The following is a 15078-nucleotide window of genomic DNA, read 5'->3' on the forward strand; positions in this document are numbered from 1 at the left end:
GTGACTCTGAATGTGCACGCCCCTCTTGCGACATATAGTCCTCAACATCTATAGCGGTTATGGACGCAATGGTGGAGTCGGGCCTACCTCCAGGCTCATCCATGCGCCACGATCCCTCACCCACTAGAATAGGGGATCCTCATCATCATCAGAGTCCTCCTGGAATATGTTGGCTAGTTCGATGGGATCTTTGTCATTGGTCTCAAATTCTTCACGTATGTGCCTCATCCTTAGTCTCATATTATAATGCACATACACCAGCTGCTCCAGTCGTTGACTACCCAATCTGTTCCGCCTCTTTGAGTGTATCAATGCAAATGTACTCCAATTGCGCTCGCACCCAGAGGATGAACAAGTTTGTGAGAGCACTTTCACTGCTATCTTCCTCAGATTGGGTGAACTTGTACCAGAAAGCACCCACCAGTCAGCTGCATTATAAATATAAAATATTAAGAATATGTGCATTCTAAAGGGATAAAATTATAATTCATAAATGTAATGTCATGCCACCTACCAAGGTCTAACTTTTGTCTACCTTGCACTGCAGCTTTTCGACTGAAACTTGCTGAGGCCTCTCGGAAGAATTTGATCTATTCTCATTTTAAATTTCAAACATTGTTAGAGGCATTAGTATTTGCTATTTAGTAATTACATTCCTTTACTTACTACGAAAGTACCAAAGTCCTATACTCTCACCTCGTCAATAACAGTTTGAACTGCCACTAACAAATCTGTGCCTAGCCCAAGATCATACGAGTACTGGTACTTTGGATTCAAATAGTATGCTAGTAAAGGGGAAACCACAAATATAACTTGTTAGTGACTTAATACTTTTGAGTTTTAAATATGTAAATGTAAAAACTCATATAAAGTGTAAAGTATGTTGAAGTGTTGAACTCACCAGCTTTATGCAATGGATGACTCAAGTGCTTCTCCCACCACTCATCAATGATGTTAATGTATGACCTAGCACTCCGGGGTATTACAGCTCGGACCATTTCCTTCATCTTCTCCATGGCAGCATATATGTGGGGCAAGGTAGGCTTCTTCTCCGTATCAACCATCCTTAGTACTGCCACCACTGGCTCTAATATGGCAACAACTTTATGCAAGTCCTTCCAGAATTGATCACTTGTAATGGTCTGTTGTGCTGCCTTCCCTTCTTCTGACCTAGAACCATGCCAACCAAACCACTGTTCACTTGCAAACATAGACCTCAGACCTATCACCTTCGTCTGAAAGCTCTTCAATGCAATGTAATTGATGGCAAATCGAGTGACACCAGGCCTCACTAAATCCCCTTTACATTTTTCCCTCATCATGGCTAAAGCATAACCATGGTTATATACAAAGTTGGTCACTTGCCTTGCCCTATTGACCACACCAGCCACCAAAGCTTTTTTCCCCATGTCCTTCAGCATTAAATTAATGGAATATGCTGCACATGGAGTCCAAAAGAGGCGGATCCTCTTACTCTTAATGTTCATCAATTTCTCTTCAGCCTTTTAAAATTAGAACCGTTATCCGTCACAATTTGGATAACGTTCTTTGCTCCTATATCTTCCTCCACCACTTGCTTCAGTAGCTTATATAAGTATGATGCATCCTTTACATGCTTTGATGCATTGACAGACTTCAAGAATACAGTCTTCCCATCACAACTCACCATGAAATTTATAATGGACTGTCTAGTAGGTCCAGTCCAACCATCAGCCATAAGGGTAACCCCATATGTGTCCCACCTTGGCTTCAAACCCTCAATGTACTCTTTCAGCTCCTCTACCTCTTGAGGCAAATATACATTATATAACTCATATGGTGAGGGCCCCTTCCATCTTGGGCCAACCCTCCCTGCAGCGTTAAGGAATGCATTATAGTATGTTCCTTGGGCTACACTAGCTGGAATGCCATTGTATAGCATGAGCTTGCTGAAGGCTTTCCGTGCTTCCTCTTGTTTACCACCAAACACTTGCGGGATAGTTGGCTAGTAGGCATCTTGTTGCCTAAAGGTAGATGGATCCTGCTCAAAAATGGGATCTGGGGAATGTGCTCGTGGTCGGGCTGGGGGCCGTGGGATTTCTCTTGTGTCAGTGCTTCTCCTCCTCTCAGCTTCTTGCACTAGTACAGCTGAGCCAGCTCCTCTTGCTTGCTCATATCTTCGCATATTCTCATAATGAAAACTTTGTCTACTCTCTGCCAAAGTCTGCTAGTAAATTCTCCATTCAGCCTCTGATTCGAACTCACCAGGTGTAGGCCTATATTTAGTATCATCTCCTCCACGGATCTCTAAACCAGGCCTCTCTAGAACTGCCTCATCAAAAGCTATTTGTTGTTTTTCCCTCTTAGCTTTCTTTGTTTGTACTCCTCTCAAGTTTTGTGCCATAATCAGTTTCACTTGGCTCGGAACATTTCGGCATGAGGCAACATCCTTACTTGTACCAGACAAATGTTACTTTAGCCTAGTTGCTCCTCCAGAATTTAGAATCTTTCCACAAAAGTTACACTTTGACTTCTTTTTGTCCTCGGACATTAAGACTCCATGTAGCCATGCTATATCCCCCATTGTGTAAGAAATATCTTATTTTTTACACTGTTACATAAAAAGCATGTATTAGTAACTATTACAGACTTAAAGTAAAGTATTAAACACTTAAAGTATTGTATTCATAACTATTAAACATAATGTGAAGCTACTAGAACAATCAAATAGCTATCTCTTATTTATTCCCTAACCCTAGTATTTATTTCTTAATTAAAAATAATATTTAGAATTTTATATATTTTTTAAATATTTTAATAATATTATTATTAAATCTGAAAAATAAAATAATTTTTTTAATGGGTGAAAAAAAATTGACTCCATGAGGTTGTAGAGCATCCAAAGTTGTCTAACATATATGAAAATAACATCCAAACAATAAGTATTCATCCTATTTTTTTCAATTTCTTTTTTGAAAAAATTCATTTTTTTTTCAAAAAATATAATAAAAAAGTGAATAACTGAAAAAAAATTCGGACTCCATCAAGTGATAGATCGGACAAAGTTGTGTAACATAACTTAAAATCACATGAATCTACCAAGGTTTCATCAATTTTTTTTGAAAAAAATAGATTTAGGGAAAATGGCTTACCTTTCAAAAATCCTTCAAAAACCTTGATGAATCTTGCAAAAGTGGAGTTCAATCTTCAGTTTGGCAGCTAAATCATCCTCCAAAGCTTTGAATCCATGAAAAAAATGAAGAGTAGAAGAGAGATTTTGGGAGAAGAAGAGTAGAAGAGAGGTTTTGAGGCTTTCTTGACAGAACTCGCCGAGATTTGCTAGTTCTGTCGAGATTAGCTCCTAAATGTTAAGTGAAATGGGTAAAAAATGATCCGAGACTCGAAACCATGTCCACGACCTGAAAAAATGATCGGCGAAATATTGTACTTTTTGATTTCGATACCCACCTCGTCTCAACTTTGCGAAATACCGAGAAACTCGATGAGATCTCGCGAGTTCTCGAACCATGTTCACAAGAATATCCATTTATGGGATTGGGACAAGATCACAGTAAAAAGTGATCCAAGAAGAGAAGAAAGAAATAGTACTCTCATCCCACATTAAAATGAATTTTTTTTGAGATTTTCTAGTGATTGATTTTAAGAACAAAACATTATGACGACACCTTGTAGATCTAAATAATAAATAAATCACAACTTGCCTTTCGATATGAAGACTAATAATGGGTTTCAATAATGACTATTTGGCATGTTATTATTACTAATGAGACTTGAAATTGTAAATGAATCAAATCATTATTCATGAACAACCTTAGGCTTTGGGCAAAAAAGTGTGTAGGTATATGGAAAAAGAACCATTATTAGAAATGGGTCACAACTCACAATGCAGCGAGGCTGTGTAAAAGGAGGGAAAAAAAAAACTAAAGGTTAAAATCAATCACATGCGGAAAAATTTCCTGCATGAGATCCTCAAAACTCCTTTAGTACTGACGATCATGGATAAACAAAAATCTAACTCTATCCAGCTACCTGTCACGTGTTGAAAGCTGCTGATTTTATTATAATAAGTGTGAGCATTATGATTATTCCAGTGGCATTAACACAAGGAGGTGGAAACCATACTGCAAAGTAGCCATCATTTTAAGCAGGCGGAGACCATACTTCAAAGTAGCCATTATTTCAAGCTGAAGGTCAGTGTGGACCATATAAAAATCAATTCATCTACTAATATGGCCACAGGATCCAGAGAAATCCCAAGCAGCTGGAAGAAGAAAAGGAGGAATAAGAAAACAAGAAAAAGAAAGGAATTTATGATCACTGCATTTCCAGTTGTCCCAACAATTGAAACACATTTGGTTGTAATTGTCTTCCTGCTAGAAGGTGGTAGCCAGTATTCTGTAACATGTTGCCATCCATAAAAAGAATGCTCCTTTGCTTGGACAAGACCATCTTCATCAAACATGTAAAACTGGAAGGGGTGGATGGAAGGGAAGCTTTACAGTGTGGTTCATCTCTTCTATGTTACAACTCAACAACATTGTACCAAGTGGTGACAGAAAAAGGTGTGGTTAAATAATGCTGTGAAATGATAGCATATAATTTCCTTTGTATGTCCTAGTTTAAGCATACCAAGTAGGATACTAGAATTTGGAATTAGAATCCATACTAGTGATGTTCACTCATCTAGAATGCACATTGATTTTGAGGAATGAGGTTAACAAACGAACTTGGTAGGTCTTGGAAATAACGAAATGAAAGCTTTTCTCTCCATTTTCCACAGTTTGCTTACTGGAAAAGGAGATGCTACTTTAATAGAATTTATAGTCGACATCTGATTTGCACCACCTCTCTATCCTACAACATATTCAACTTAAATAACTATAGAAGTATAGTTTCATCAGGTTCAATGATTTCTTTTGCAGGAGAGCCCCGCAAAGAAAACGGGGGTGTGCGTTAGCGCTTCTTACCTAACCAAGCAAGGGATGAGCCCAATGGAGAGTCAGGCGCGCGCTAGAACAAGCAAGCACTATGTTCATTCGATTTATATTTTTAGAATTTCTGTAGTATGTGAATGGCCACTGAAGTCGTTCCCTCGCATTTTGGAAACTTTAAAGTTTGAAAATTGATTTTTTGACATAGGAAGTTCAGAACCATGTATATCAATTGGCTAATTCCCTCATTGAGAAGGCACCAGGGGTATCCCTAACTTGAAGGCAGTTGGGATTCATTCCAGCTTCATTTAATGGCCCCAAACCATCCTGAACAGATTTGTCCACCCAAAAAAATAAAATACAGCAATTTTCTTTCCCTGTAACTTCTAAGTTCTAAAAGAACTTTCCTACAATAAAATACATGAGATAAAACAGCTTGGTTACCTGTGCAACATTTATTATCCACTAACCTCATGAAATGATGAAATTTAGTAATAAAAAATACGCACCACTTCAACAAGGCTTGCCCCTTCCCTTAGTCCTTGACGCTCTACCTCGTTTATCTTTCTTGCAAATGGCAGTGCTCCTGGATCGATATTCTCACGCTCCTCTGTTATCAGCCCCTGGATTCCAGAATTATTCATTGCAATATTACCAAACTAATCAAGGAAAATTCCATTCACACAATTTATCAATGCAAACATAATTTAAGGGCAGTATCAACTTATAAAGTTTTCAATGGCTGCAGACTCCCAGACCAGTTAATAAATTCAGGCTACTGCAAAGACAAGAAAGGCTCAAGTATTTTTTCCAATTCAGAAACCCTTTCACCTATTTGTTAACTAAATTCATGAAGAAAATGCACTTTTTCAATTCTAATCTAAATAAATCTATAGCAGTGCATTTGAATATCAAATAAAGAAACTAACCTAGCAAAGAGACCAATGAATTTCAAAATATTTATGTTGTAATATGGGTATGAGGGTATAATTATCCATTAGGGTTTAGTTGTTGCTGCCCTAAGGGTATAACTGTAACTTGAATCTCATAAGTTTTATTATAAATAAGAGAGGGCTTGTGTCTCTTAGACATAAGTTCGATTTCCCCAAAAGCCATCAAGGTATCAGAGCAGAGTATCGACATTGTGAGTCGAACGCTAATGAAGCCCTAGACACACTGCTACCTTCCTCCCACTTCTCTCTCCCTCTCGGTTTCAGCGCCACCACCTACTGCCACCCTCTCTCTCTTTCTCGGCCTCTCGGTTTCACCGCCACTCACAGTCAGTCACCTCTCTCTCTCGGTTTTACTGCCAGCCACCACCATCATTTTTTCCACTGCTAGCCACCACTACAGCTGCCTTGCCTCTCCTCCTTTGTTTCCCTTGGTGGTGATTTCTTTCCCACCAAGGACTCTGCTCTTTTCATGATCTAAATCTCCTTGTTTTTTCGGAGATCTCTATGTGGTAGGATCCCTTTCTTTGTTTCCAATATCTTTGTGATCCGCAACCATGTCGGACATGTCAATTGCATCTACTGGACAGGAAGGAATAGTCGTACAGCATGATCGTGACTTTCCTTCGTTCCTTATGAGCTCTGTCAAACTCGATGGGAGCAACTACCTGATGTAGTCTAGGTCCTGTTCTCTTGTTGTGTGTTCCCGTGGTTTGTCTGGCCACCCTACTAGGGATTCTGTTAAGCCTGATGCTGCTGGTCCTGCTCAAATTCAATGGGATACTGACAACTGCCTGGTTATGTCATATCTTCTCAACTCTATGGATCCTACCATTGCCCAGGAATATCTTCTTTTTAACACTGCTGCAAGGATCTGGAAGGCCGCCAAGGAAACCTATTCCCATGTTGGTAACGATGCCCAGTGTTATGAAATCAGGAAGAAGATCCATAACCTGCAACAGAAAGAGTTACCTTTGTTTCAATATTACTCTACCATGAGAGGTATGTGGCAGACATTGGATTTTTATGGGCGTTTTACTGCCACCTGTGATGCAGACATTGTTGCTTTCAGAAAGTGGGAAGATAAACTCCATGTTTATAACTTTCTTGCTGATCTAAACATGTAGTTCGACCAGATTAGGGCTCATGCCCTTAATAGGGATCCTTTCCCTACCCTGGAGCAAGCTTATGCTATGGTCTACTCTAAAGATAGTTGCCATACTGCTATGGTCCACCTTGTGCCCATGGAACGTTCAACACTTAACACTGGTTATGGCACTCCATCTCGTGGGAACTCTTCCCATGGGAATGTTCCTTGTGCTACTGATAATATTGTCCCTAATAAGGCTCCTGTGAAGTGTGATTTCTGTGGGAAGGAACGCCATACTAGAGACGGATGCTGGAAGCTACATGGGCATCCTCCTCCTTCTCGTGGTCGTGGGCAGAGTTGCCCCACTGGTGCTGCTATCCATTTTACCACCATTGAGGATTCTGCTACCGATGCTCCTCTCTCTTCTGACGAGCTCCATCAACTGTGTCCTTTGATGACCCGGCTCGAGACTTCTTCATCATCCTCAGTGCCATCTTCCAGTGCTGCTTCTGCCACTATCTTGCCACCGCCATCTGACACTTCTTCACCTACTCCAAGTATTTCTTTCGGTAGCCATTGTGCCATCTGCCAACTTATCTCTTTCATCTATTCTCCATGTCCCTAATTTCTCTACTAATTTATTGTCTATTAGTAGTCTTACAAGGGATTTAAATTGCAAAGAAACATTTTTTCCATCTCATTGTATTTTCAAGCACTTGGAAATGGGATGTACGATTGGCAATGGTAAATTGGATGGTGGTCCATACTTGCTTGAGAACTCTCCATCAGCTTTGACTATTGTTGCTTCTTTTCCTGGTTCGTCTACTTTTGCATGATTGGAGTTGCACAGATGACATCACCCCCCTTTAGGAACTTTACCTAGACTTTTCCCTGATTTGGTTAAACAATGTAATCCAAATAAATAGGGATGTTATTTTTTTTATTTTTTTATTTTATTTTTTAATGATTGCATTTTTGCAAAGCAAACTAGGGTTGTTTACCCAGTTTCTGAAAATAAAAGTTTGTTTCCTTTTGGTGTGATACATTATGATGTGTGAGGCTCTGCCCGGTGTATGTCTACTTCTGGTTTTAAATGGTTTGTTACATTTATTGATTGTTTTAGCCGACCACTTGGGTTTATTTGCTACACCAGAAGAGCGATGTGTTTTCATGTTTTCAATCTTTCCATAAGATGGTCTCCATTTAATTTGATGCCAAGATCAAAATTCTTCGAACAGAAAATGGTAAGGAGTATATGGATGGTTCTTTCTAGTTATATTTATCTGATGATGGGATAATCCATCAAACTAGCGGTGTTGACAACCCTGCCCAGAATGGTGTGGCTGAAAGGAAGAATCGGCATCTCTTGGAAGTGGCTCGTTTCCTCATATTCGCCATTTCAGTACCTCCACAGTTTTGGGGTGATGCAATCCTCCTGATTACTTATCATATAAATCACATGCCGTCTCGTATGTTGGCATCTCGCTGCCCACTTGATTTTCTCCTAGGTTCCTCTTCTTTTATTGTTCCACCAAAGGTGTTTGGTTGTGTGGTTTTTGCCTATAATCACCAAGTTCGTGGCAAGTTTGATCCCAAGGGCCTTCGGTGTATTCCTTGGTTATTATGCCACTCAAAAGGGTTACAAGTGCTATCATCCCCCTACGAGGAAGATGTATATCACCATGGATGTGGTTTTTCAAGAATCCGAATCATTTTATTCCCTTAGTCTACCTCTTCAAGGGGAGTCTTATTCTAGGGAAGAGGTGTCCTTTATTACTCCCATGGATACCCCAATGGAAGATGAAGAAATTGAAGAAGGTATAACAAGGTAGGAACAACAGTCCACGGAGCAACCCACGGATTAAGGGGAGCAACCGGTCCAGATCCAGGGGTAGCAGCCCCCAATCACCTTTCCTCCGAAAACTTTTGCTCGCACTCGAAGAAGGAAGAGTAAAAAGCAAGTGACTAAGACCACCACTATCACACCTAGCCAATCGGCCTTACCAGATTCAAGTTCTGCACAAGTTTCCATTGTGTCTGGTGAATCTCTTCCTCCTCTCTCTAGTGATCCAAGCCTTGATTTACCAATTGCTGTTTGTAAAGCTAGTAGAACTTGTACTCATCATCCCATTCCTAACGTGGTCTCATATGATTCTCTTTCTCCCTCCTTCCATACTTTTGTTTCTTTTTTGTCTTCTATTTCCACTACTAACACCTGGCAAAAGCCCTAGCTAACTCAAGATGGAAAGAGGTCATGAATGAAGAAATGAGAGCTCTTGGGAAGAATGACACGTGGGATCTGGTACAACTTCCTCCAGGAAAGAAGTTTGTAGGTTGTAAATGGGTCTTCGTTGTTAAGCACAAGGCAGATGGAATAGTGGATAGATACAAAGCGAGATTGGTTGCTAGAGGATTCACACAAACAAATGGTATAGACTATTAGGAGGTCCTTCTCTCCTGTGGATGTGAAGAATGCATTCCTCCATGGTGAGCTTGAAGAGGATGTATACATGGATATACCACTTGGATTTGCATCTCAGGAGACTCATGGGAAGGTTTGTAAATTAAAAAAGGTTCTATATGGATTGAAACAGTCTCCCAGAGCCTTGTTTAGTCTATTTCACAAAGCCATGGTATCCATGGGTTATAAACAAAGCAATGCAGATCACACTTTGTTTATTAAGAAGACGGACAGTCATATTACAATTTTGATTGTTTACATGGACGACATCGTAATTACTAGGAGTAGCATTGATGAAATATCCCACCTAAAGAATTTTCTGGGAACAAAGTTTGAAATTAAAGACCTAGGAAGATTGAGATACTTCCTTAGAATAGAAGTGGCTTATTCAGCTCAAGGGATTTTCCTCTCTCAACGGAAATACACCCTTGACCTCTTATCAGATATAAGAATGTTGGGTTGTAGGCCAGCAAACAGCCCAGTTGAGCCTAATTCTCATCTCAGGAGCAAAGATGGTGAATCAATTGACAAAGGAAGCAATCAGAGGTTAGTTGGAAGATTCATATATTTGTCCCACACTAGGCCAGATATAGCCTTTACTGTTTGAATGGTTAGCCAGTAAATGCATGATCCTCACTCATCACACTTGGAAGCTGTGTAAAGTACCTAAGATACCTAAAATCAGCTCCTGGGAAAGGTGTTCTCTTCTCTTCCCATAAACATCTCCGTATTGAATCTTTCACAGATGCTGATTGGGCTGGCTGCCCTGATGATCGAAGGTCTACTTCTAGGTACTGCACCTTTTTAGGTGGTAATCTGGTCACCTAGCGAAGCAAGAAGCAAGCTATAGTGGTTCGATCTAGTGCAGAGGCAGAGTTTCGGGCTATGGCCCATGGCATATGTGAACTACTCTGGCTTCAAGGGCTTCTTCAAGATTTAGGAGTTTCAGTGGAGATGCCTATGCGCCTATACTCTGACAGCAAATCCACAATCAGCATTGCTCATAATCCGGTTCAACATGATCGCACGAAGCATGTTGAGATTGATTGTCACTTTATAAAGGAGAAACTGGAGCAAGGAATTATCTGTATCTCATTTGTCCCATCAAATAGTCAATTAGCTGATGTACTTACCAAGGGACTGAGTAGTAAGAATTCTATTTCTATTGTAAGCAAGTTGGGCATGATTGATATCTATGCACCAACTTGAGGGGGAGTGTTGTGAAATGGGTACAAGGGTATAATTGTCCATTAGGGTTTAGTTGGTGTTTCCCTAATGGTATAACTATAACTTGGATCCCATAAGTTTTATTATAAATAAGAGAGGGCTTGTGTCTCTTATGCATAAATTCAATTCCCCAAAAGCCATCAATTTATAATACATCTGGAAGCCCTTTTTTATTAAAAATTGTATATTACTTCACAGGAATTTATGATTTTAATTAAAAAAAAAAAGGTTTAAATAATAAAATTTAGTTTCAAATGAAAAAGAAGGGCCAATTATCATATCTCCTGTATACATAGTTGTCACAGCGTCTAGGGGACCAAAGGCACTAGGGGGCCAGTGCCTGGACGTCAAGGCGACCAAAGAGCCCTTCCAACAAAGGGCACTAGGCGTCACCTTGATAACTATGCATGTATCTCTCTCTTTTTTTTTCATTTTTTTTTTTTTCTTTAGCAACAACAGATAAGATTATTGTTAATAGGAGAAGAAAAAGGAAATCCAGGAAAGCAAATAAGGACAAAGCAATAACATAGCTCACTACCAACACCCCCCAAAATCGAAGCAACATACACACTTAATGAGCCAAATAATACCTCCAGTATGAGATACTTAAAAAATCAATAATATCTCATGTATATCTATCACTGATCCATCCTTTGTTCTATCAAAGCGTCGGACTTCTAAATTTGTTGATAGATGAATCCCAATTTGTTGACCATCCATCCCCCCCCCACGTCAATCCCACGAGCCTCTTATCCATTCTTTGACTATTTACCCCTCTGTTAGGGGTGTTCCTTGCACACGGCTTTCTCTAAGTATACATTTTAATAATTCGCAAATCCAGATCGGCTAATTGTTCTCTGATAGCACCCGCTCCCGTAGAGATTTCTCAATTTCGAAATGTATCGAATCCTTGGGTAGTAAAAAAAAGCGGGATGCTGTATTTCCAGGATTGGATTGTTAGTGTCGTTAGAACTCATCTGATAAGGGTAGTTTGGGAACTAGTCTTATATCTAGTTGCCCTATTGTGTATTTTCTACTTTTTACCTTTCTTACCTTTTACCTCCCTAGGGAGGTGTATGTAATATTCTCAAAGTCTATTAATAAAGTAATATAGGCGTGGAGAGCTATCTCTCACAACACACATTCTACCGAAATATTGTTCTCCTTCTTCCTTCTACCTCTTCTTCTTCCTCGTCCAACTCTTCCTCCTCTCTTACTTACTTTCTTAACCTAAAATCCAACTTGGTATCAGAGCGTAGGTTTTGAGAGTCGCATTCAGCTTCTTATCCCTATTCTTTCCTTCTCTTTGAAATCCTAGGGCACAAAGGATTTCAAGGAGAAGCTCCCTATGTAAAAAAATCTGTTGAAAGGAGCATGAAATAGGTTTGATACAACCCATTCTTGTGTTTGCATCTACTGTTTGAGCTTGGATGAAGCTCTCTAGAGGATTTGAAGCATTTCTAGCCACTGCTAGAGTTACCGCCAGCTTCAGCTTGCAATCTATGTATCTCTCTCTTTGTCGGAATGGGTTTAAGGTTTGGAATGGTGCAATAGAATCGCCTGAGGGTGCTGGTTAAGGTCCATGTGCTCCTTCTTGCTGCTTAAAGGCCCTGTATGAGCACAACTCTTCTTCGTGGAACTCTGTTTTCTCCCCATGTAAAGCCGAGAATGTCTGACTTCTGCCTTTCTTGTATTTGGACTGCAATATGCTACCTCCTTTGTTGAGTAATGCTTACACTGTTTGTGAAGCTATTAAGCTTGTTTAAAGTGAATGTTACCCTTTGGAGAGTATTAGAGAAGTGTTATCGAAGCTGTTTCTGTGTTTTTCCTTGTGATTGGGTTCTTTTTGGGTTGAGTGTGTACTCCCCACTTGGATTGGTATCCTAGTTTATGGTCAAGTGCCATTTTCTCTACAAGATGGCTGATTTAGAGACTTCTGGGCTTGGTTCCGCTGATTCAAAGCCCACTCCAACAGATTCTTAGTTTGTTTATGAGAGCTCATACCCACAGATTTCCATCGTGAAACTTGATAACACTAATTACTTGGACTGGTCACATTTTGTGAAGCTACCCCTTAGGAGTAAAGGGAAGCTTGGATATATTACAGGTACTACTAAAGCCCCAGAGGTTGGCTCTCCTACCTATGAGAAATGGGAGACCGAAAACTCTACAGTAATGACATGGTTAATCTTCTCCATGAAGCCAGAGATTGGGAGAAGGTTTATGAGGAAAGAAACTGCAAAGGCTATTTGGGACAGTCTCCCAGACATTTGATAGGGTAGGTGACTTTGCCAAGGTCTATTAGCTCCACCAAAAGATTAATTCAATTAAGCAAGGTGACAAGACCATTTCTGAGTACTACAGTGCTTATATTAGTCTCTTGGAGGAGTATGATCACTACAGGGACCTCCAGTTGACCAATCCAAAGGATGAAGCAAAGGTGTATCGCAGTTTTGAAAAGGAGCGTGTCTTTACCATTTGGTGGCCTGAACCCTGATTATGAGCCAATCAGGCTCCAGATTTTAGGCCGGTCCCCTCTTCCATCTCTTGATGAAGTTTGTAGCTATTTACAGAGTGAGGAGACTCGGTGGGCTGCTATGGCACCAGCTCCAACATCATCTCTTGAGAGATCAGCTCTCAATTCTTCCTCTTTCCGGGACACCTATGGTGGTGGTAGAGGCCAGGGGCCTAACCATGGGGAAGACAGAGCAGTAGAGACAGGTGGTGCTAGTGGAGGTGGCAGAGATAGGTTTAAATGTGATCATTGTGGGAGATCTGGGCACACCAAGGATAGGTGTTGGACTCTTCACGGCCATCCTCCTAGTACACGAGGTGGTGCTCGTGGTGACCATAGAGGGGGAGCTCGAGGTGCACACTCTGTTATGACTGAGGCAGATGCTACACTGGATGACTCTACTTTGGCCGATGTAGTATTTTGCAAAGTCATGTCACAGTTGAGCACATCTCCTACACCCACAGTGGCTAGCTCCACTTCATCCTCAACTCTACAGCTCTTCATCCTCAGTTTCTACTGCAGCCCAGTCTTGGGTCATTGACTCTGGGGCTACTGACCACATGACTGGTACGTCCCATTATTATGATTCCTATACCATTTGTTCTAGTAAGGATAAGGTTAGGGTAGCCGATGGTTCCCTTTCCTCCATCTCTGGTAAGGGCAGTATCCCTGGTACATCATCTATTTCTCTTAATTCTATTCTTCAGGTCCCTAATCTTACTCTTAATCTTTTATCTGTGAGTCATTTGACTAAATCTCTAAACTGTTGTGTCACTTTTTATCCTTCTTACTGTCTTTTTCACGATTTGGTGACGAAGAGGATTATTGGTAGTGGACGTGAGGAGCAAGGCCTTTACCTTTTTTACCCTTTTTTGCCCATAACTTAGTCCTATGTGTGTGGACGAAATGATAGTAGTTCTGTGGAGTCTGTTATGTTATGGCATCGTCATCTTGGCCATCCATCTTTTGTTGTAATGAGGAAACAGTTGCCTAACTTATTTTCTTCTATTGCTTCTTCTCATGTTTTTCAATGTGAACCATGTATGTTTACTAAACATTGTCGTTCTTCTTATCCATATCATGGTAATAGAACTGTTGCTCCTTTCCATATTGTGCATACTGATGTTTGGGGACCTTCCCCTACTATCTCTTTATTTGGCTATCGTTACTTTGTGTCATTTGTTGATGATTTTTCTCGTGCTACTTGGACTGTTCTTATGAAACATAAAGTGATGTTTGTGAAGCATTTCAGAATTTTTATCAGATGATTCTTACTCAGTTTGATAGTCGTATCAAAATTGTTCAGTCTAATAAAGGAGGAGAATACATGCTTGGTGGCCTCCAAGGCTTCTTTACTATAATGGCATTATCCATCAGCTTGCGTGTGTTGACACACCCCAACAAAATGGGGTTGCTGTGAGGAAAAATAGCTATTTATTGGAGGTCACCCATAGTCTCTTGTTTGGCATGCATGTTCCCAAGACCTTCTGGTTTCAGCTTTCCCACTACTTCCTTTCTCATTAATCACATGCCTACCAAACTTCTTGATTTCAAATCTCCCTTAGAAATCTTATCTTCATAGGTTTCTGCTTTCTCTTTTCCTCCTAAAGTCTTTGGTTGTGTTTGTTATGTGCATGTTAACAAATCACATCATACTAAACTTGATCCCAAAGCTCTCAAGTGTCTCTTTCTTGGGTACTCTTCTACTACCAAAGGTTACAAGTGCTATCACCCATCTTCTCGCAGGTGCCTCACCTCTAAAGATGTCACTTTCCTTGAGTCTGTCCCTTTCTTTGCACTATCTCAGCATCCTCTTCAAGGGAAGAATTGTGGAAGTGAACAGGTTGCTGATTTCCTTCATTATCCTCTACCTATCTCTCCCTTTATGCTTGACATTGGAAAGC

At 40.3% G+C, this 15078-nt stretch overlaps 1 protein-coding gene across 3 annotated transcripts in view; it reads right to left on the minus strand.

Moving 5' to 3' along the window:
- LOC122669090 (NAD-dependent malic enzyme 62 kDa isoform, mitochondrial) overlaps window positions 1-15078 on the minus strand; it is a 97080-nt gene that overhangs the window by 21559 nt on the left and 60443 nt on the right. For all 3 annotated transcript variants that reach the window (XM_043865766.1, XM_043865755.1, XM_043865746.1), the window contains exon 11: window positions 5441-5554. In XM_043865766.1, coding sequence (XP_043721701.1) covers window positions 5441-5554 — 114 coding nt within the window. The remainder of the gene's footprint in view (window positions 1-5440; window positions 5555-15078) is intronic.

Source organism: Telopea speciosissima, chromosome 1 (genome assembly GCF_018873765.1).
Source record: "Telopea speciosissima isolate NSW1024214 ecotype Mountain lineage chromosome 1, Tspe_v1, whole genome shotgun sequence".
Classification (NCBI taxonomy): Eukaryota; Viridiplantae; Streptophyta; class Magnoliopsida; order Proteales; family Proteaceae; genus Telopea; species Telopea speciosissima.